The sequence below is a fragment of the Melanaphis sacchari genome, unplaced genomic scaffold, assembly GCF_002803265.2.
Source record: "Melanaphis sacchari strain LSU unplaced genomic scaffold, SCAv2.0 Contig31_pilon_pilon, whole genome shotgun sequence".
NCBI lineage: Eukaryota > Metazoa > Arthropoda > Insecta > Hemiptera > Aphididae > Melanaphis > Melanaphis sacchari.
Window position 1 is genome coordinate 2,601,045 of NW_020271193.1, and position 24,069 is coordinate 2,625,113.

At 27.4% G+C, this 24,069-nt stretch overlaps 2 protein-coding genes across 4 annotated transcripts; one reads left to right on the forward strand and one right to left on the reverse strand.

Annotated features, from left to right (window-relative positions):
- Nucleotides 1-1,048: 1,048 nt before the first annotated feature.
- LOC112596394 (BUB3-interacting and GLEBS motif-containing protein ZNF207) lies at nt 1,049-7,329 on the reverse strand. Its single transcript, XM_025342052.1, has 10 exons — nt 6,763-7,329; nt 4,789-4,915; nt 4,403-4,538; nt 3,542-3,689; nt 2,832-2,931; nt 2,678-2,769; nt 2,444-2,531; nt 2,062-2,376; nt 1,237-1,477; nt 1,049-1,159 (listed from the first exon to the last, which is right to left on the reverse strand). Exons 1-10 carry the CDS (start codon nt 6,801-6,803, stop codon nt 1,053-1,055), a joined length of 1,395 nt encoding a protein of 464 aa, XP_025197837.1. The 5' UTR covers nt 6,804-7,329; the 3' UTR covers nt 1,049-1,052.
- A 748-nt stretch (nt 7,330-8,077) lies between these two features.
- On the forward strand, nt 8,078-23,155 carry LOC112596393 (protein shuttle craft-like). Of its 3 annotated transcripts, XM_025342051.1 has the most exons (16): nt 8,078-8,166; nt 8,722-8,852; nt 9,440-9,530; nt 9,601-9,833; nt 10,400-10,637; nt 10,697-10,860; nt 13,903-14,439; nt 19,722-20,015; nt 20,080-20,234; nt 20,608-20,761; nt 21,740-21,939; nt 22,002-22,226; nt 22,289-22,440; nt 22,504-22,702; nt 22,764-22,916; nt 22,972-23,155. In XM_025342051.1, the coding sequence occupies exons 2-16, from the start codon at nt 8,750-8,752 to the stop codon at nt 23,089-23,091; spliced, it is 3,018 nt and encodes a 1,005-aa protein (XP_025197836.1). In that variant the 5' UTR covers nt 8,078-8,166; nt 8,722-8,749; the 3' UTR covers nt 23,092-23,155. The 3 variants fall into 3 exon arrangements, with proteins under 3 accessions (XP_025197836.1, XP_025197834.1, XP_025197835.1); XM_025342049.1 differs by lacking the exon at nt 13,903-14,439; XM_025342050.1 differs by lacking the exon at nt 13,903-14,439 and having other exon boundaries at nt 9,443-9,530.
- Nucleotides 23,156-24,069: the final 914 nt, after the last annotated feature.

The following is a 24,069-nucleotide window of genomic DNA, read 5'->3' on the forward strand; positions in this document are numbered from 1 at the left end:
TACAGTGCATTTTCAAAAATTTAGTATTATAAAACAAATATTTCTTACCTTGAATTACATCATACACACGTACTTAATATATAATAAATTATAATAATGTAATGATAATAAATTTGTTAATGATTTAGAATAATAAAAGTGTGTTTTTTCTTGTTTTAATTTTTACAATTATATTTTTAAATCTATATGTTAGTAATTAAAACCCTAAACATTAGGCCTTAAATTTATTTAAAAATGCAAAATGACATACCAAAGATAATAGAATTCTGAGCCGCGTCATCTGAGAAATCAGTAGGCACGTTATATATCTAAACCTAAAAACACGCTTTTTAGAGATGAACAATGAAGGTTTACTATCTTATACGTGAGTGATTAGTACTTACTCATTCTCACAACATAACACTATATAAATAATTAAAACACATTCAACAATATATATATATTTTTTTTTTTTTTTTATTTAAACAAATTTGCTGTGCATTTTATGCTGAGCGTAAAAAGTTTGTACGAAATCCACGTCACACTAATAAATACTACCACACACGTTCTACAAAAAAATGTACGTGTGACATTTAGTTACAAACTATTTTTGGGAATATACAAATAAATCAAGAAAAAAAAAATCCAAAGAATGAAAAACGAGGGGTAAAGGACATTTAAAATATAAAAGGACTTACTGATTTTTCACTGAAACTGCGTTTCAGTTATTATTCAAAATTTTTCCTTTTTCTGTAAACAAAACTGTATGAATAGAAATTTGTTATATTTTAATTAGCTTAATGAATAGGGGTAATAACTAACTTCTGTAAATAAATTAAATTCATAGATAGAAGTTTTAAAATATTATTCATATAAAAAGAAAAAAGAAAATCACTAACTTTTATCTCAAATAATCCTAAATTCAATTAGGAAATAAAGTTTAATTTTTTCTCTTTTTTTCAATAAATTTAACAATTTGTTTTTAATTGGAAAAAAAAAAAAAAATTAACAACTTACAAAAGTGACGGGGGTGTGTTGTTGTACACGAATAATACGCCCCCCAACAAACCTGATCATCTGAAGCGAGGATGCATCATCGGTGCTAACATTTGAGCGCCTGGGAAGCCCATTGGTCCGCCGGGAGCATAAGGATTGACCATTGGTGGATTAACCATTAAACCTAATATATATAATTCATTAAAGAATCATAAAAATTAATACAAGTGTTAATAACTGTATTTTTTTTTTAATAAATACCTGGATGTATAGGCATTTGAGGTCTTAGCATGCTCATAGCATGAGGAGGTAAACCACCTAGAGAAGGCCGTAAAAGAGTTGGCATTTGCTGAGCCATAAAAACAGTAGGAGGCTGGGGCATCATATTAGGCATTGATATAACTGGTGCAGCAAATCGTTGTTGTTGCTGTTGCTGCTGCTGCTGCTGCTGTTGTTGTTGTTGTTGCATAACTGCTGCCATAGCAGCTACTTGTCGTTCCATCTAAAATTATCAAAATAAATTATTATTAAATGTTTGAAATTAACACATTAATTGATACGAAAAATTATCCTAAATTTTATAAATAATGATAAATTAATAATAATAATAATAATAATAATAGTAATAATAATATAATAATAATAATAATAATAATAATAATAATAATAATAATAATATACAAGTATAAAGCAAAATATATATTCATGAGCAGATACAAATTAACCAAAAATACCTGAAAATTTACTCACTTTTGATTCACCCAACCTCTGATAAACCTTTGTATCTTATAACTTAAGTACTTTTTGTTACAATCTAACCACAACTGAAGAAAATTTGCATAACAATAATATAACAAATGATAAAATAAAAAAATAAAAGTCCTAAATTCACCTAAAAAACCTGTCCTAATATTCACATTTTATTGTACTTACAAAGTCAATCCACTCAATTTAAATCTACTTTATGATTTTAAGCAGTTTCGGTCGTCAACAGAACATTTAACGGACCTTGAATCGTTAAGAGGTGGATAACCTCTATTAAGAATTAGAAGCTGGAACCATATGCTTAAATATTCTCTACCTTACCTCATTTTGAATTGCTTGTTGGTGTTGTTGATGTTGGTGATGGTGATGGTGCTGCTGTTGCTGTTGCTGTTGTTGCTGCTGTTGCTGTTGATGTAGGTGCTGTTGCTGTTGCAATTGCTGCTGTTGTTGCTGCTGCTGTTGTTGTTGCTGTTGATGTTGTTGCTGCTGCTGTTGTTGAAATTGTTGAGTGTGAGGAGACACTTGACCATGAGGTGACATTAGTGGTGCACCAAGTTGATGTTGCTCAGTAATGTTTGTTGATAATGGATTCTCCATATGAATAGCATACTTAGGAAAACGAGCTTTGTGTTCTTCCTGAAATTACATTAAAAATATTTTAAGTTATAAAAGTATAATCAATTTATAAGGATACTAAACTTACCAAAGAAATATCCTCTGATGGATGAATTATTTTACTAGATGTTCCAGTAGAACTAATAAGTGATTTAGATTTTGAATCATTATCATTCCTGAGATTTAAAAAATAGTAAAATAATAATTATTTAAAATAGTTAAAATATACACTATAAATGTTGAGAGTAATTAAGTGATTCACTAAATTATTATAGAGTTATGAAATATCTATTACCCTGACAAAAAATAATATATATTTTACCCAGAGTAAGCAGGAAATGCAGACTTATTTAGGCCACTAACAGGACCACCAGATAGCATTGAACTATTTGAACGACCATCAGAGTTACTAGCCTAAAATATATATATATAAATGCAATTACATTAAAATAAATATAAAAATATATTAAACTTACAATTGCTGCAGCACTAGGAAATAGTGGCTTATTTGCCATTCCTACTGGCTGACCAGGTGGCATAGGACCAACAGAAACAGAAGGACCCATCATTGGCATTCTAATAAATATAATAAAATATAAATTAAAATATTATGAACAGTCATAAATAACATTTTGAATATATCCCTCAATTTCAATTAATTTTCCAATAAACAAAATAGTTATTAATTTTTTTTTTTTGGTGAAGTCATTATAAAAATATTTAAATCAGTATTGATTTAAAAGTGAATTACACATAAAATGATTTTGATGATTTTGTATTCCAAATAATGTAGAAAGTGGAAATAATGAATATAATATATATTTTTTCCTATCAAAAATTATTTGTATGGACAATTTTAATTAGCAATCAAATATTTGTAGAATATAACTAGATAAATATTTTTATCCCCTTGTTTTACTATTCTAAGTTTGTTAAATAATCTACACCATCAACAAATAATTATGTTAGCACAACGCTAATACGACACCTATTTTGATACAAAACATAGCGATACCAGTAACGGGTTAATAAAATATTTATAATATTTTAAAGGGTATAATAATCATATACCAGCTAACTATTGTATAGTTTTATTTTATTTTTTAATTATATTTAAGAATATCAATGTTATACATATACTAGTGTTTATTTTTGACTATACCAATAATAATGATTATTTAATTACCCAGGTCCCATATAAGGAGGGCCCATAGCTTGCATATGATTCATCATAGGATTATAAGGTGGCATGATGGAAGGACCAGCTGGGTTTGAATACTCAGGTTTTTTCTTTATAGGTGGTCCAGCATCATCATCACTATCTGATCGAGTACCTATAATTAGAATACATTTAAATATGATACAATTATTCTTTTTCAATTGTTATTAAGAAAATTATATTATCTTTTACAGTAAATTAAATTAATAGATACGACCAACAAAAATATTAATTCTTGTTTATTTAATTTGTAGATATATATATAGTTATAACTAGGGCTTGGGATATAAATGCTTTTAAAAATACCAAAAAATGTCCTTTCAAAAAATACGTTATTTATTATATAAATTCAAATTACTATGTAAAAAAAAAAAAGTATAATATAAAAATTAAAAAATGATTAAACTACATTTGTATTACACTGTACAATAAGAGCTTCTTTTATGTTTTGAAACTTAAATGATCGACGGTTTTCTGCCAACAAATTTTTATCCACTGAAAATGCTTCATCTAATTTAAAACCAGATTACCTGATGTTAAGTTAAAAATGAAAATAATTTATATTACGTTGTACTATGCATAGTACTTATGTATCAATTAAGTCAATTTTTTTAGTCATAATATGAGAAATACGTCAAAAATGTCCTTTAGAGTATAAAATCCGCTAAAATGCAAAAAAATATGGTTAGAACACGGAGTACTTGAAATACGTTTGTAGCTTGGAAGGCATCATGTAAGACATTAAAAAAAAAGATGCAAATGCATTGAAATTCAAGCTCTAGTATAACTTATAAGTTATAACGATGTAAAATGTTATATTATATTAACCTTTGCCACCAGACTTTTGTCGCTCATGTTCTTTCATATCTTCCTCTGGAATTCCTTCCATCCCATAAATTTCTATTTCAATATTAGACCGATGTGAAAGTGCATTGGGCACTTTGTCTATTGTCTCCTTGTGCACCTATAAGATACAATAAAAAATTTTTTGTTATACTATGATAAGTATAAAAAAAACAAACTAAAATTAAGTATTTAATGAATTATTAATAAATTGAAAAATTAGAAACTTCAAAAATATATACATTTAAATTATAATAAATAATTGATTATTTTAGAAGAAAAGTCGAATTATAAAATAACTAAATAAATATTATAAAGGTATAATAGTTATCTTTAATTATAAAATAATGTTGAATTAATCATTTACTAACCTGCATACAATGAATTGATAAACCAGGACCAGTATATAGTTTTTTATGGCATATATGACATTTAAAATGTTTTGCTTTTTGATGCTGAATTAAAATTTTTTCATCATCAAATTCACGATTACAATACCTTATTATTTAATTAAGGATTAAATACATTTAAAAATTAACAATTTAGTTATTTTCTATTTATTTTAAGTAAAAAAAACAATTTTAACTTTTAAGACATAACTACAAAAAAATTAAATCAATACCAACTAAAGATTAGGTAACTATATTATATAGGGCGTTTCATTAAGAACGCCGGATTTAATTTTGTTATTACTTTATTAATATTAAATATTAAGAACCAAAAAAATTATATGAGCATGAAGTATACACACTCCGATTTATGTATGGAATATAATATCTAGCATATGTCCACCTCTGCTTCACTGTCAAGCTTCAATTCTAGCCACAAAATTGCCTATCACACGCTGACACATATCCTGGTTTAGTTCACTAATAACACGACGAATTTCATCCTTAAGTTCTTCAACGGTTCGTGGTTTATTTTCAAAGACGTGAGCTTTAACGTAACCCCAAAGAAAGAAGTTCAGTGGGGTTAAGTCACATGACCTGAAAATTACTGGGCAATTTAAATCCGGCGTTGGGTGTTTCATTAAGAACACTGGATTTAGCGTTCCATAATGACCTCCCAGGTTATGTGACTTAACCTCATTGGACTTCTTTCTTTGAGGTTACATTAAAGCTTACGTCTATGAAAATTAACCGTGAACCATTGAAGAACTTAAGGATGAAATTTGTCGTGTTATTAGTGAACTAAACCAGGATGTGTCACCGTGTGATAGGCAATTTTGTGGCCAGAACTGAAGCTTGCCAGCGAAGCAGAGGTGGACATATGCTAGATATTATATGCCATACATAAATCGGAGTGTGTATACTTCATGCTCATATAATTTTTTTGTTCTTAATATTTAATATTAATAAAGTAATAACAAAATTAAATCCGGCGTTCTTAATGAAACACCCTATACTTATAACAGTAACTCTAGAATACATAAAAACTTTTCTAAATTAGTATAAAGATCTCTTAAATATTTATTCTGATTAACTTTTCGATAGCAGTAGGCTTTTGGGGATATGTTCTATTACCATTGTAAGTTATCAGGTAAGTTTTGCAATAGAATTATTTAGGACAAATGTAAATAATGCAGATACACTAATTAATAAATATATATAACTGTAATATTTCTACATTAATTTTGATCATAATTTATCCTAAGACATTAAACTTAAGACTATTATCGAAAATTGTTCTCTTATTATTTAAGCAAAATTATTTTAAAACTAGAATAAATTCACATTATTCAATAGCTTTATAATTTGAGAATGAAAAAATACCAATGATTCAATTTTAACATTTCATATTTTTGTTGATGTAAACAATTAACTTAAGTTGATATAAAAAATTATAAAAATAATAAATAAAACTTATTAAGATGATAGTAATCAAGTCAAAGTGATATAATATTAATCTTTCATGTTAAAATGATGCTAGTTTAATAGTATATTTCTAATTATTACTTGCACAAATTTAATTATATTTGGCAAAATGGTAACACATACATTTCATTATTTTCCAAGGTAATGGTAAATTAGCAAAAACATTTTTGGCAATAGACACATGTCATGGCTATCAAATCTATTTAATTAAATTATTCCTTAACATTTAGTATGAGTCATTTTAGACACTACAATCAATCGCGAGAGAACCCATACAAATGTGTTGTAAACTACAAGAGAAATCAATAATAATTACAACACATACATGGTATATAAACAGATAAAAATGCATGTAGCTACATTAAAATACAAAATGGGTGGTTTTGATTAAGAGTAGATGGATATTCATAAATATTTAATTCTATAGAATAAAAACAAAAACCATCATAGTAATATCAATAAAAAGGATACCAGCACCATGGCTTGGACTGCTTCTTCTTTTTGCGACCCATATTTTAGTTAGTGAGTGTTCGGTCGACAGCTGCTCGGTGGCACAGGCAGTGTACCAAAAAAATCGTATGCTATTTCAACAACACGTATTCGTCATAGCGCGGGAATCACAAAAACAGCAATAGACCGACTTGAAATTAAACGTCGTCCTAGTTGTTATTAATTGTAATTATTTTGAATGCAATGCCAACTTAAACGAATTTAGAACTTGCTTCACTTCAAATGTTTGATCTGAAGGATATTTTTTACGAGATGGAACAGCGCAAAGAACGCGACAAAACAGATAATAATATACCGAGTACTGACCAAGCGACGTTTGTTAAGCGACTTTAATTTATTTTATCATGACGGACTGTACAGGACGACATTCGTAGTGTAGTAGTGTACTGTAAAGTGTATAGTGTATTCGTTACCTGTGTAGCGCCTGTAGTTGTAGTAGTAGTTAGTTGTAGTAGTATTAGTGGTAGTAGTTGTGGATAGAATAGCGTCAAAATGACGAAATGAAAAAAAAAATCGAACTTAAAACTCCGTCGCATACATACACATTAAATAATAAATACTCGACTCTCTCACACGAAGGCCGCACGGGTCATGGAAGAAAAGATACGATCGTTTGATCTGGTGGACCTCAAGAATATGGTCTTTCCGTGGCGTCGTTGTTAGCGGCGCTGATTCAAAACATGTGTTTTCGAAAACAGTAAACACACGGACCGACAACTACCACAACTACCATAGCGACCGACAATCATGGAAAAACTTTACAACTCATCCTACGCGGCTACATCGTTTCAGTCTTCAGAACATGTAAGATTGGTTTGCCGAAAATACGGTAATGCACTATATGTCTATATAGCTCGGTTTTCACAGGCGCAAGGTCAATCAGTGCGTCCACTTCCGTGAACACAGGTCAAACCAGTTATTTCGGTAGTAAGGGGCGTAGTGACACACTGATACGCACCGTCAGTACTCAGCCAATTGCCCGTCGGTATTCGGCATTCTTCCATCCAGCAGCTGCCAATTGCCATTATTTGCTGTGCGCGGCGATTGCCGATTAGTGTTATTGTTGTGTGATGCGCGTGCGCTCGCTGCTTGGTTGACGCCGACACCGTCGTCCGCCGCGATCGCCACTTCAGATTTTCAGAACTTCTCGCCACCGCTACACTGCTTGTCGGATGAGGGCAAAGTTCGCGTTTTACTTTTTTCTCTCGTAAACGACGTCTGTCCGACTCGTCGCAAAGTCGGTTCAACCACCACCGTCGTTCGCTTGTTTTTCTTTCGTGCTCGCTGTTAATCATTTTTCCAGTACATCGATGACGGTGTCGTTCAGCATAGCAGATCTCGTGACACAATTGGCATTTTTTTCCGGTGAGTGATAAAAAAGCTGCTGAATGGAACATCAGCGTTATTTACACCGGATATTCTCGTGGATAATGGTGATTGGTGATCATACGGTGACCATGTCAACTCTACGCATGAAATTATTTATTTTTTTAATTCTCGCCATTTTGACTGGTCTGTTTTTTCTATGCTGACCATTGACGAATACAAATTAAAGTATATATTATCTTAATTCGTGACAGATAATATTTTATCCTTTAAATTATGTAATAGGTCAATGCACTCTATTATTAAACATTACATAAAATTGAAACTACCTAACTTATATTTGATATGTTGTACATTTGTAAAAGTATAGTGTGATGTCCTTTTGGTGAAATATTTCAAAATAAATTACGCTACTTAAGTCTTATGAATACAACATTTTTTTTGATTTATCATGAATTTATTATACTTGATAATACTTAAAATAAGTTGCGATGAAAAATTAATATATTATTTATCAATTCCTGTCATGTGCTTGTATTAAAATTTTGTACAAAATCGTAAGAACTTGAAAATGATTTTTTATTTTTGTTTTAGTTAATTAATTTCAACAAAGTGATTGACAATGCCGAGAACTAGCAGTCGTAAAAGAAACAGTCGTCGAATTGATAGTACAATCAGGGTTACTTCCAATTTATCGCCAAACGCTCCAGAATTTATTCCTCTAAGTAAATATGATATCTATCATAATTAATAATTTAAACATTTTCATTAGTATTTTTAGTTGTGATTAACTACCCGTGTGTGTTATGATTAAAAACCATGCACAAGTCTTAAAGTAATAAGCAAATAAATATACCCAATTGTTAAATATTTTATATTTATAAATCATATCAACCTACCACCTTTATCCTAGCCTATAATATAATATATAATAATTATTAGTAATCATAATATGTATAATATATATGTGCTTATACCTAATTACATGCTTCATTCTACCTTTTTTTATTAAAATATATTTACAATCTGTTATTTAAAACAATAAGTAATGGTTTACAAAAAATGTTTATCATTATTAGCACATAAGTAATTTGTAGAAGAAGTTGTTCATTAACAATACCTCAGAATGTTTTTTAGTCATTCTACCTATATTTAAAGTTCATGTTCTCTCCCCTCATGTGTACTGGTTTAGTCTATTAAATTTAAGTTTATTTCTATTGTCTTCTTAAATAAATTATAGCATCAATATTAATTTTTCTTTATTGTTTTTATTTTTCAAAATGTTATTAATTTGTTGATGTTTGTTTTATAGCAGATAATGATAATAATGCTATTCAAAGAGAAAATGTGATCATTAGATCAATGACATTTAGTGCAAGTTCCAGTGCATCAAATAGTAGTGGGTGGGTATTCATTTATATAAAAATGTTTTATTAAATATTTGACCATTAAATAATAATTTTCATGTTTTAGGAATAATAGTAACTCTAATTGTGAAGCTTCTAGTTCAATTTCAACTATACCAGATGCATTACAACATAAAAGTCAAAGAGATTTACTTATCAGTCTTTTAAATGAATGCAAAGTAGATTGTGTGATATGTTATGAGCGAGCTAAAAATGTAGAACAAATTTGGAACTGTCGTAATTGTTACCAAATTATGCATTTAAAATGCGTATTAGTTTGGTTCCTTAAATCTCATCGTAGTAAGTAATGTTAATTATTTAATATTTTTATGGATTAAATTTTTAGAAGCTTTTAAATGTTAAAAATTGTTCTATAAAACCTATACTATTTAGCAGAATTATTCATTTCCCAGAATTCTTGTATTGTAGATCTGTGAAAAAATGTTAGGCCTAAATTTTACTTATGGGAATTTTTTTATTACTATGATTAAAAAATTATTATTGCCATCAAAAACAACTTTTTAAACTTGATGATAAAATAGCATTATCTCGCATCTAAGTAAAAATTATAACAATTTCAATAATAAATATATTTACATACATAATTTGTAATTTAAATGTTTAGCTATGCGATTTTACTATTTATTTGGTCTGCCAGATTTTCTAAAATAATAAATTACATATTACCTAAAAATGTAGAAGACCACATGGCAGGTGAATTTTAGGTAGATAATAAAGACAAGAAATTAAATTACTTGTATAGTTAATATTTTTTTCTAATATATCAATAATGCATCTTAACACTAAATTATTGCCATATTTATTTTTTTATTTTATTTACTAAAGTATAAAAATAATTTTTGTAGATGCTGTTTGGAGATGTCCAGCATGTCAAAGTGAAATGACTGGAAAACCAAAATATATTTGTTTTTGTGGAACTTTACCAAATCCATATCATAATAATGTGGATACTCCTCATTCATGTGGTCAAGTTTGTGGATTGCAAAGAAAAAATTCTAATCTAAACTATGACGATTGTCATCATAAGTGTACACTACTTTGTCATCCTGGTCCTTGTCCACAATGTGTTGTACAAGTCTTAAGGTTATTATTTAATCAAATTTAATTTAATTTTAATTTTAACAAAATTAAACTATGTTCAGATCATGTGCATGTGGAAAAAAACGAGTTTATGCTCAATGTGGACAGTCAACCCAGATTATATGCAACAATATTTGTTTCAAAACATTAAACTGCTTTTCCCATAAATGTGAAAAAATGTGCCATGTTGGCAGTTGTGAACCATGTACTAAAGGCTGTCCTCAAAGTAAGTGTTGCATTTTTTTTTTTAACAAATTAAATTTATTTTTGAAAAAAATAAAGTTTTGAGTACAAATTATTGTTTTTCATAAGATATAAAAAAAAAAAATCTTTTTTCTCTTATCGCAGAGGTTTTAACCCAGATCTATAAATTATATTTATACAAGCTCTTAGGTTGTTAGTGTAAGTATTAGTTTTATATTAAAAAATAATGAAACATGATTTGCCAACTTAGAATTAAAGAAATAAACAGTTTACACAAAATTACTCAAATAGTAAATACAAAAAAACTTGTTATTAGACAAAAAATATCTATTATAATTTTTGTGTAGTAGACAATAATAGTCCTGTTTATTTTCATATATTAAGTTTAATTTTTATAATGCATGGATTCGATTTGATTTTCTTTTAAAACTTTGGTTCGAATTCATAGCAATTTTATAAAATAAAGGAGCAATCCTATAATATTAATTTAGTGGTTAATAATATATTAGAGTTCATAATAATACTAGTTAGTAATTATAGCTACTATATTGAATTTTTATTATTAATATTAAAATCTAAAATGATATTTTTAAAAGTTTTTGTCCAAAAACTAAAATATAAACTTTAACAACTTAACTTATTGTTATTGAAACCTTACTTCAAATTATTGTGATATTGTATTATTCTGATACTAATCTTTTACTTATTATTTGTATATGTACATAATTATTTAATTTTTTACTGTTTTATTAATTACATTTTAAAATGCATAAAAAGATGCCTCAAATTTTGATTAATCAAAGGCTTTATATATTTTCTACTCTACTAGATGGCTGTTAATCAATTATTATTGTTATTATAACTCTTAATCATTATTATTAGATATATCTAAGTTTTGTATTTTAGTTAATTAAATTGACTACTTCAGAGGATTATCAAGCTAGTATTTCAGTTTTTTCTGATATACCTATTTTACAGTCTATACTTAAAAAGAAAATATAATGGTTTTGTTATTAATTAAAATTGATTAAGACATAATATTTTGTGTTTTCTTACATTTAATTTTATTACCAAAAATTTAAATCGTTATTATTATTTAATTAAATATCTTTAAGCTTAGATCTTACTCTTTACATATTTAATTTAACTTTTGAACATCTAAATTTGCTGAGAGTCAACATGTGTTACCATGTTAATGGTAAGTAATGATAGAAATTAATGTAAATTTTAAATTAACACTTTAGGCGTTTTTTACTAAGTTACGCTAAGATTTAATATTCTCTATAATTGATACAAAATTGTTGAAAGATTTGTGCTAAGAATTTTGTTTTCATAAAAATAACAGATATTGATATAGAAAATTGTATATATAACATTTTCCATAAGAGATAAATTTACTATACTCTACTTAATTTGGAAAATAAAAGTTGAATTCTTTTAACTACAATACGTTAAAATGTCTTTAAAAAACTCAATTGAATTTTATAATATCCATTTTAGTCAATATATCATAATTTTTTATTTAAGAAGTTCATCATGCATGATTGTGTTATCTCTGTCTTAGTAATAGATAGTGTTGGGCGAGTATTGGTTTTTTGAAGTCAAGTCGAGTCGAATCGAGTTTCAATTACATCGAGTCGAGTCGAGTTCAAAATTCGAGTACTCGAAAAATGTCGAGTACTCGAAAAAAGAGTCGAGTATTAGACAATTCCAGAATATTAAAAAAAAAATCACCCAAGTCGGTATATCCGTTCTCAGCGATCTTTCATACATGCAGCAATTGATATTTAGGTTACTATAGTTACTATAATATTGTTAATAATTTAAAGTTTAAACCATCAACCATCCTAGAATTCTTATCGCGAATACTCGTATTTGGGTTCTCTCAGTTATTTATAGTTTCAACATTTAATAATTATTTTTACATAATATACTATATAGTGAAACACTGAAACAAGTACTCGATTCAATTCGAGTATTTGGTTCAAGTCGAGTACTCGTATTTACGAATACAAAATTTTTTTAGTCGAGTCGAGTCGAGTTCAAGTACTCGACTCGAAAATTTTTCCCAAAGTCGAGTACTCGAACAACACTAGTAATAGATGAATAACATAGCAAATTTGAGTACAGCTCTTTCCTGTGTTAACTTTAATGTGTTAAATGTTAGTAAGACAGAATAAACTATTATAAAGTTCTTTTAAAATGTTGTTTTAAATTTTTAACTATTATTTAATTTTTTAAATATTAAATAGATCAATATATTAAAAGTTAAATATTTTATGTTTTGAATTCTAACAAAATAATAATTATTTTAGATTTATAAAGAAAATTTTTTTATTTTGTTAAAATTTTTAATTGTAACATTTCTATATCTACCTATAATTTCCGATTCAAAAATTAGCAATTGTGAGTTACTGTCTTTATTTCAATATGTTTTGTCCATGGGCTTAAATTTTTCTTAATTATATAAATTATGTCTTAAAAAACGGTTTATAATCATTAAATCTAATTATTATTCCATGTTACAAATTTAAAATGTCATTGTACCAGCATGTGTTGTCTCTGTAATAAACCATAGCAAATTTATATATTGTACTTACTACAATTTATTTATAGTTAATATTTGAATAAATTCACTTCTTGTCGAATGTTAGAGAGTAACGTAAATTGTACTTATATAAAAAAATTTATTATCATATTCTTCTATAATTTTATCTTGAAATTAGTTATAAGTACTTAAATAATTTATATTTTTAATTTCATGTCAATCTTTTTAAAATTAAAATATTTAAAAAAACTGCTCAAGCGTGGTTTATATTCTCTACACATTGCATAATAAATAATTTTACTCTATAATAACTCTTAATCACACAATATTAATACGTATCACAAAAAATAAGTAAATTGTCTTGAATTTTACAAAAATAAACCTCTGCTTTTAAATTATAAAGAAATGCCTTTTATTTCATAGTTTTTGTTATAAAATGTAAAAACATTATGTAAAGAACGCCTAAATATTTTCAATTGTATTCATTATATAATTATTTACTATTATTTGTTTTAGATTTTAATCCTCCAGAAGAAACTTTCGCTATGTCGAATGAAAGATTTGCTAATGCAATTTTAGAGGTTAATCGATTACCGCCTGAATCAATAGTAACAGAGGAAGAATTAAGAATGCTAGGGTTGAATCCAGAAGAATTATTTGAACGCAGGAATGTTCCTAATTCATATTATTCTGCTTCTCATATTAATAATATTGTTGCTGGTATTGGTCATTTTTATCAAGAAGAAGATGGTTCTGTTGATGATTTAATTGATGAAAATAATGTGGAACGAATTGTATATGGTATAGATTATGGAATGAATAGTCGTTCATTATTTCCTTCGATGTTACATTTCCCACGTTCTGTTTACCCTCGTGGCGATTCATTTTTTGAGAATTACTCTGATGACAGTGAAGAAAATAGTGATTATGAAGTAGAAGATGACGATGATGGTGATGGTGATGATGATGATGATGATGATGATGATGATGATGATAATGATGATGATGATGATAATGATTATGAAGATTGTGACTCAAATAATGATAATCATAGTTCAACAAGTGGTTCTAGTGAAGAAGTTGAAGAAAGGGTAGTTTCTTCACCGATGCGTAGTGATTCAACTGATCATTCATGGGACATGAGTACTGAATCTATTGAAAGTGAACTAGGTTTTAACCCTTCTAGTGATTCTGAATATTCTACTGATAGTAGAGAAAGCAATTCCAGATTTTCAAATAATGCTTCCAGTAGTACCACTAGTGCTAGTTCCAGATCACATTCTAGTTCCAGATCACATTCTAGTTCCAGTTCCTCTTTTTAAGAAAACAAATGTATATAAATTTTTTTTCTATCATTTTAAAATGAAATATAACTTTTAAAATAATATAAAACAAAACATGCATTGTATTCAAAGTGCCAATTTATATTCATTATACTTATTTTTATTTTAAAAGAATTATTTATTATAACTTATTAGTATGATAAATATATTTTATAATTAAAAATATAAATGTCTAAGAATTAAGCAGTAAATTTAATAATACTTATTTATCTTTCAACACTCATTAAATGTTGTTTATATTTAAACTGTTACATATGCTTAATAAGTAAGTTATGGTTTTCTTTAGTTATTATTTTAATAATGGAAAAAATATAATTTATTTGAAATAAAATTGGTAATTTTGACATCAAATTATTTGTTTTTATTATTCTAGTTTCATATGATTATTAAAGTAGAATAAATAAATGTTTTAAATCACATAACTGATATTGTTTATTAATATTTTATGTAAGCTTTACTTTTAGACTGACTAATACAATAGTTAATTTATGTTATTGTAACTATCTTTCATCAATGAAAAATCCAAAGATGTTATTATTAATTGTTTATTCTTGAATTTTCAATTATTAACTAATTTTAGTTAGATGAGTGAAAATGTATTTATTTAATTCTAAGAACTCGCATTAGAAAAAGCCATTATAAAAATACTTCATTAGACAATCCTTTAGTGTTATCTACGAATTTAATACATATCAAATTTTTAATTTTAACATAAACATTGGTTGAGCTATTGATTATTACCAAACTTGGATCTTAGATAAGCTTTCAATAATACTTGAATTTTATAATTGTTATATTTTTAATAGTTGTAACATTTGTTAAAGGGCATTGTTAAGGACATTCCAACAAGGAATCCAGAATAATATTTTTATCTTTAAGTTTGATAATAGATTATATCACTAATTTTAAATCTGAAAATACCAAACCAGTTCAGTTGAAACTGTTGAAAGTAAATTTGTTGTTTAGTTTTTTTAAGAAAAGACCGCATGTGTGAGTTTGGCGTTAAATTTTATTTCATACTTGATACATTATTGAGTTTTGTATCTAGTTTAGTAACTCAACAGCTGTACCTTAACTAGTGTTAGGAAAATTTACTGATCAACTGAATTTGTTCGAGTTCATATTCAAAATTTTTTTTATCAAAGGGTTAATTTTTTTTTTGATGTTTGATAATTAAATTTTAATTTATGTTTAATAATAATTAATTATTTTTTTAAGTTTAAAAATATTTAGATGTTTGATAAATTTCGTATAAACACCATCAACATCAACGATTTTACCATTTTTTATGAGTTTTAGAGCGACTTTCACTTCTTCTACATTAAAGTCCTCAATTTCAGATTTTTATATTTTATATTTGATGCTTTATGAAGTATGCTTGAAAAAAAAAACGAGTGTATCTACACTACATACAGATACATTTTTACATGTATATGTCTTGTTTCTACTGAAAATATAGTTGACATAATAATGTCGATGTCAATTTGGTATTAGATACGAGGAGATGAGAATTAAACTGTATGTAACTTTTTTAACCCGTGTAAAAAATAAACAAGTTTCAAAGACAGCAATTATTTATTAAGAATACATTTTTCAAAATTTTTAATTTTTTAAACTACAGAATCGTCATTTACAATACTTTTAGTGATGGATAATAAAGGACGGTGTTTACTGAAATATGAAATGTACTCACGAGTCACGAGTTTCAAGCTTCTCGAATCTCGATGTGTCGATAAAATAGTTAATAAAAAAATAAATAGTTGAAAATAGTTATTTTTATCGTCAATACATTCATTATACAACGGGCTATATCTAATGTTATTAATAGATCACAAGTCACCGCGATTCCGATAACGTTCGTATAATCGCTAATTTCCAGAAACCGGTCCCCACGATCCCTTCAGTCGACGCACACACACACGCACCAATGACGCCATGGTAAATTGGTAACATTCTCGGTGTTTAACAGAATGATCCCCAGCCATAAGACATACATGTCAAAAGTTTAGTAATACTTTGCAATCTTTCCATGAGGTTTAAGCTATAATGGTACACCCAACTTCCACAAAAGTGACCCACTTTCTCTACTCGACTAAGCAAAGTCTGTTTCATCCATAAATACTATTCATCTTTTCCTCTGTTCCTCGTCAAGGAGGACAGCAAGTTTATTTTAACTGATTTTTTCTCCACCCCTTATTAGTTCTTGTAATATTTTTTCAAATTCTTTTGTCCAACAATGAGTACAATTATGTCTATGACCTTTGGGCATTGATTTCTTGGCAACTGACTATGAAATTGATCTCGTTATTTGGTATGGATTCAATTTAGCTGATATGTCCTCAACATATTCTGTTTATTCAGACTCATCCGCTTTATATTGGCTACACAAAAGTATAAAAGATTTGTCTATGTTTGGGATTAAAAGACCTATAGTCCTAATGGTTGACAAGTGGCGACTACTTGGCAAAAGATATGTAGGTTAGGTAGCTATGTTTAGGGGTAGGCCATCAAGTTTCTTCAACTCTAAACAGAGATTTGATGATATTGTCGTGCCTCATCTCTATCAGGTTTATAATCATCTTCCTGTTGTGACATCTAAAATCATTTAAGGTGGTTAATTTCAGTGAAACACGATTGCACCCTCCCTACCTTTTTACATGTAAAAAACGCAACACGATTGCGCCCAACAAATAAGCACGATTACGCCCGTTTTACCATTTTACCCACAAAAAATGCAACACGATTGCGCTCCGTGAAATATAGGTATACACTATTTAAAAATACAGTCAAAATGATAAACTCAAAGTTTAAGTTAAAAAATCGAGTTAATCAAATTCGACTGTATTAATACATATCATAAATTTTACAATTATCTTTTCTAATTTTAAAAGGTTAAAAATTGTTTATGACCTTGAAAACATTAAAAAAAAAAAAAATGCATGTAAATATGCCCAATAAATATCAAAATATGCCATTGAACAAATAAAATAATATGTAATATAAAATACAAATATACAAAAATATGAGATTTTTAAAATTTTAATGAATCATTGAAACAAATTTTCATAGTTGAGCAGTACTGGAACATTCAACTAAAATAATTATAGCAAAGATAAGTAAGTAATAATGATAAGTTAATAATATAAACCAGGGTTAATATGCGCTTATAAAACGTTTTATACGTTACTACGATACCTACTTTAATTTTTCGTCTATATAATATTATATAGTCTTTCCTAATTTTACAGGCTTAGAATTGACAACAAAATTAAATTATTGGCTTTGATAAAAATTGTTTCTTATTGATACACTAGTATACACTATTAAATAGTAATACATTTAGGTACCTACATGTAAAAATAAATAAATTTATAAATTTTTACTTGTAAAAATACTCAATAAAACAGTCGAATTTGATTAACTCGAACTTTTAACTTAAACTTTGAGTTTATCATTTTGATTGTATTTTTAAATAATGTATACCTATATTTCACGGAGCGCAATCGTGTTGCATTTTTTGTGGGTAAAATGGTAAAACGGGCGTAATCGTGCTTATTTGTGGGGCGCAATCGTGTTGCGTTTTTTACATGTAAAAAGGTAGGGAGGGCGCAATCGTATTACAGCCGTTAATTTTGGTCCAGTGTTTTGCCTTTTTCATTATCAGCTTAATAGTATCCCCATTCAGTATTGTGTTAAAATTGTATTTAATCTTAACATTTTATATACAATAAATGTATCTAATATTTTTTTATCTTATCCTAGAATATTCTATAATCATTACAAAAAAAAAAAATATATATAAGTAAAAAGTCTTGAACTCTTTTACTATTACGCAAAAACAAATTCCTTTATTTTTCAATTTATACTGATATATATTAACAAATAACTAATGTCTTACAATAGAAAAGTTATCATTTAAAAATATATTTTTACTCCTAGAAATATACTTTTAATGTTTTGTGTTTCCAATCTGGTTAAATTGACAAATTAATTTGTGGAAATTAACATTTTCCAACAGTTTTCAAAAAAAACGGAAAAACAGGAATTTTTACGCAAAACCAGTTTTCGACCAAATCGATTTTTTTATATGGTTGTAATTCAAAAACTAATCACTGTAAATACTTGAAATTTTCACCAAATGTTTATGTTAGTGTTATCTATATACAGTTTAATTTTCAAAATATTTTGACTTTTTTTAAGTTATTTATAGTCAACTGAAATTTTCAATTTTTCTGAACATTTTTTTTCGAAGTGTTGATAAAAATTTTTTGGTCCAATCAAAATACTTAAAAATTTAATACAAAGGTCCTCATAAGTTATTCTTATAGTGATTAAAAAGTTTTAAGAATACATAGGCACAATTTTTGTTTATTAGCATTTGAAGTTCAAATATTGACAAAAATTCGTCAAAACCATGAATATTTGCTAACTATTTTGTATGTATAATTCATAAAAATTTTTGTATAAGTAGCTAAGAGTTGAACATTTAATACAAGATTTTCCATAAATTTAGCTTACAATAATTATAAAAGAATTACATTTGTAATTTGTACAATTACAAGCGATTAAAGATTAAAACATTAACCAAGGAAATTTAAAAATTTTAAATTTTCACATTGATTGTACCACAGGTTATAATATATATATAATAATCCTACAGTAAAATAATAAAACGTATATACCTATATGTATTATACGAAATGATTATTGTGGTTACGAAATGTTTTCATAGATATTAGAGAATATCTATGAATGTTTTACTACAGGCAGAGTTTGGGGGATATTTTCCTTTTAGCATTACTAGCGCTGTTATCCTAGACTGACAAATCATCTCTGTTCAGAATCGTTTTTCGTATACAATGACACCTATCATTGCATTCAAGTTTAATCTATCCTAGTCCGAGGTTCACCCCACCTCCTAATGTACAGCAGAGTGGTACCCACTTGCCCGCTTTTTTAATATCTATTACAATTAAAGGGTTTATTTTTCAGTATGTTATTGTGGGAAATCAGAGCGACAAGTACCATGCACTCAAGAGAATGCCATGGTGATGTATTACAGCTGTGGAAATCTGTGTGAAAAAAAATTGTCTTGCGAAAATCACTTATGCCAGAAAGTGTGTCATGTAGGTCAATGTGACCCATGTATAGCTTTATCTGTTAATAGATGTCCTTGTGGAAAACGGTCATTGACTGAAGATGAACTTGGCAACCGTACATTATGCACACAACCAGTACCCACGTGTGACCAACCATGTGGAAAACCTCTAGAATGTGGTCCCCCAGGTATGTTACTATATGGACATATATTGCTATTTTATTAGCTAATTTATTGTATTTATTTATGTAGAAAATCCACATCTTTGTGAACAAAAGTGTCACGAAGGCCCATGTGTTCGCTGTGAACGGAAAACCAAATATGTATGTAAATGTGGTAGTAGATCCAAGGAAATAAAATGTAATTCTGTGACTAGTGAATTGACTTGCAAAAAAAAATGTAACAAGGTAAAATCATTTTTTTTATAAAGGTCTATTCAGAAAGATTATTTTGAACAACAAAAATTCACTATCATTGTTTGTTATTTTCTTTATTAAATTAATGTTTTTATTACAATTCAAATGCTTTTCTTAGTAATTAAATATTAAGTTCTATATAGCTTTACGATTTTTGTATACTGCAATTATTATAATATTTTTTTACTTTTAACAGTTGGCAGTAATTTTAATCTGATCTTAATATACATAATGCAAACTACTAATTTAGAAATATAAAAATTATGTTTATAGCCTAGACTCACACACAAAGTGTGCATGCTAATGATCAATTATTAGATAGTTATTTTCTATTATTTATAAAATTATATTTTGTGAGTTTTAGATGATGTCTTGTGGTAAACATAGATGTATGACAGTATGTTGTAATGCACAAGAACATATATGTACTAGAACTTGTAATGGACTATTAAATTGCCGTAAACATCGTTGTGATCGTGTCTGCCATACTGGCAGCTGTGCAATATGCTTTGAAGCAAGTAGGTGTAAATATATAATCTATAATTATTAGTAGTGCTAAATGTATTTTTATTATAAGCTAACTTATTTATATAATTTAATATTTCAACTGTCAGTTTATATTGTTTGAAAAAAAAATCATTTATCAAATTTATTCATAGAAATTACAATTTTTCATTTAATTGCAGTTGTCAAGATATAAAGTATAAGGTATAATCATTATTAGTGCAGGATGTGCACATATATATATAATATAAAAGTGTATAACCATCTGATCTTATTATTTATCATGTGAAAATATTGGTTTTGGTATTTTTTTTTTTACATATCAGTTATCCTAATAGTTACATATTAAGTAACATTTTGACGTAATCTAAATTTCTGAAATCTTATAACAAAATTATGCTATATAGTACTAATTTACATTGTTCACCTCAGGGCTCAGACTATTAAGGCCCTTACACTAGGCGAATAGTTCACGCGCGGACACGATTTTAAATCGCTGTGAACATTCGCTTAAAATTAAACAGTTTGTAATAGACCATTCACCCTAGTAAAGCGAACGGATAAAATCCACAATCATCCACGATCGATTGCACATGCTTAATTTTGGGCAAACATTTGCAGCGATTTCAAATCGCATCCGCGCGTGAACTATTCGCCTAGTGTGTAAGGGCCTTTAAAAATGTGTTTTTTCTGTTAGTTCTGTGATAGGTTGTGTTATTTCAATACAATTGTCTTAAAAAAATAATTTATATCAAGTTCCAAACATATATTTATATTTCACCATACATTTTTAGGGTTTTTTTTCCATTTTTTGTCCTCTCAACAATAATTTTACACTAAACATTAGAGTCATTGTATTATAAATGCAAGGTAGATTTATAAATTAAATTTCATTCATTAATAATTTTTTTTGTATTTTGCTATATAAATATTTGAATCTTCTTGTTTTATAATCTTTTATTAATTTAATAGTCATTGGTTTATTTTAATAGGTTTTGAAGAGTTATATTGTCGTTGTGGCAATAGTTTCATTTCTCCTCCCATCAGGTGTGGTACTCGTCCGCCATTATGTACATTACCTTGTTCAAGGGAACATGAATGTGATCATCCAGCTACTCATATATGTCATGACGAGGAAGAATGTCCTCCTTGTATAGCTCTGACTGAAAAGTTATGTTATGGTGGTCATGAGGTATAAATTACAATACATTATTCTACAATGTATACCACTTTTCAATTTTTTTTACTATTTAGCTGCGATTTGCTATACCATGTCATATAAAAAATGTATCATGTGGAATGCCTTGTGGCATTCCACTTCCCTGCAAAAGACATACTTGTGTCAAACCATGTCATCCACCACCATGTAACACTGGTCCATGTCAGTTACCATGTAATTTACCTAAAACGGATTGCAGTCATCCATGTTCTAAACCTTGTCATGATGGTTCATGTCCGCCAGTAGCATGCAAAATAATGGTAAAACTTTATTTGATGTAATAATACAAATATATAAGCATAATTTATAATGATTTTTTAAGGTGAGTGTTAGTTGTATTTGTGGGAATTTGACAGAAGCTAGGATATGTTCTGACCCCAAGGTGGTTGAATATCGTCTTCAAGTTAAAGTACAATCAATGAACTTCCTAGACAATATTGTTAACTCATCGCCAATCATAAAGTCGTATAAAATGTAATTTATTTAAAAAAAGATTTTGACTTGAATAAATATTTCAATTGTATTAATAATTTTTAGTTTGGAGTGTACAACAGAATGTGCTAAATTAGAAAGAAATCGCCGTATTGCCCTTGCACTTCAAATCCGCAATCCAGATTTATCTCCTAACGTCACTCCTCGATATTCAGATTTCATGAAAGAATTTGCAAAAAAAGATGCATCATTCTGTAATTATGTCCATGAAAAACTTGCTTTATTAGTCACTAATGCCAAACAAGTAAGTATCATAGTTAAATTTTATACAATTTAAACTAACTAGTAAATTACAATGTTATTAGTCTAAACAAAATTCTCGAAGTCATTCATTTGAAGTAATGAAATATGAAAAACGGAAATTGATTCATGAATATAGCGAACATTTTGGATGTGAATCAATAGCTTATGACGCTGAACCAAATAGAAATGTTGTAGTTACAGCTCTTAAAGAAAAAGTAATTTTCATATCTTTTTCATTAAATATTTATTAATTTTATATTTTTTTCATAGTCATGGCTTCCCAATTATAGTGTGGTAGAAGTTATACAACGTGAAAGTGGATGTCCACGAGTCAACCCATTTGCAAGTATTCAAAAACGAAACACTGTTATTCTGAACAAAAAACTTTAAAATCATTGAAATATTTATGTTTTAATTTAGAATCTATAAATTTTTAAATTGCCTTAATTTATTAAAAAATACATTATTATATAAATACAAATTCATAATATTAATTATAACTACTTATAAGTATATAACATTTGTTTTCTTACAGTATCACTCTTATTGGTTACAGAGCTCTGATTGAAATATAAATAATTTAATTTAATATTAAAATACTTATTTGGATATTTGTTTATTATTGAAAACATAAATTGTATTTTGAAATATTTTGTATTAAAGTTTGAAGTTTATTTTTAACCTCTTTTACTATGTACATTAATAATCAAATACATGTTTTAAACAAATAAAAAACAATATTTTGACTAAATATCGCAACAAAAATGTCGTGAAACCAGTATATCGTAAAGAAATATTACCGCCATAATTTTATATTGTATCTGCTATATACGTTATAGCCTCATCTAACTGATTAAAAAAGAACAAGAGAGTCATTTGGACTAAACTAGTAAAGAAAGTTATAGCAGATTATCATTATCAAGAGTTTGAAGATCATCTTCAAAGCATTTCATTTAATATAATATACTTCCATTAATTAATATACATATCAATCCTACTATATATTTATATGACAATATTATATAAAATTATTTATAACTATTATATAGGTTCAATCAATGATCAATATTATTTATTTCTAATTAAATTACTGCTATTTTTCATGCGATGTACATATTAGTTTCGTAATATTTCAATTGCGAATTTTTAGTGGCGATATTTTGTTGGTGATCCATAAAAAAATCATTATTTGTAGCAACATTTCTAGGACTCAAATAACTTCTTAAACAGGAGTACAGTTGTAGAAATTGGAATTTAAGTAGGAGAACATTGGTCTTTTATAAATCTATATTTCATAGTATTCATTTATTCACAATGAAAATATTTGGTACAGTGTCCACTGAGTGGTCAAACTTTTCAACTCTGTTA

Excerpts from the sequence above, each read along its gene's own strand:
- LOC112596393 (XM_025342051.1), top strand. The coding sequence starts at position 8,750 with ATGCCGAGAACTAGCAGTCGTAAAAGAAACAGTCGTCGAATTGATAGT. Across the intron at positions 10,638-10,696 it reads TGTGTTGTACAAGTCTTAAG|ATCATGTGCATGTGGAAAAA; the intron begins GTTATTATTTAA and ends AACTATGTTCAG. Across the intron at positions 22,441-22,503 it reads ATCATAAAGTCGTATAAAAT|TTTGGAGTGTACAACAGAAT; the intron begins GTAATTTATTTA and ends AATAATTTTTAG.
- LOC112596394 (XM_025342052.1), bottom strand. The coding sequence starts at position 6,803 with ATGGGTCGCAAAAAGAAGAAGCAGTCCAAGCCATGGTGCTG. Across the intron at positions 1,478-2,061 it reads AACAAGCAATTCAAAATGAG|ATGGAACGACAAGTAGCTGC; the intron begins GTAAGGTAGAGA and ends TGATAATTTTAG. Across the intron at positions 1,160-1,236 it reads TCAAATGCCTATACATCCAG|GTTTAATGGTTAATCCACCA; the intron begins GTATTTATTAAA and ends TATATATATTAG.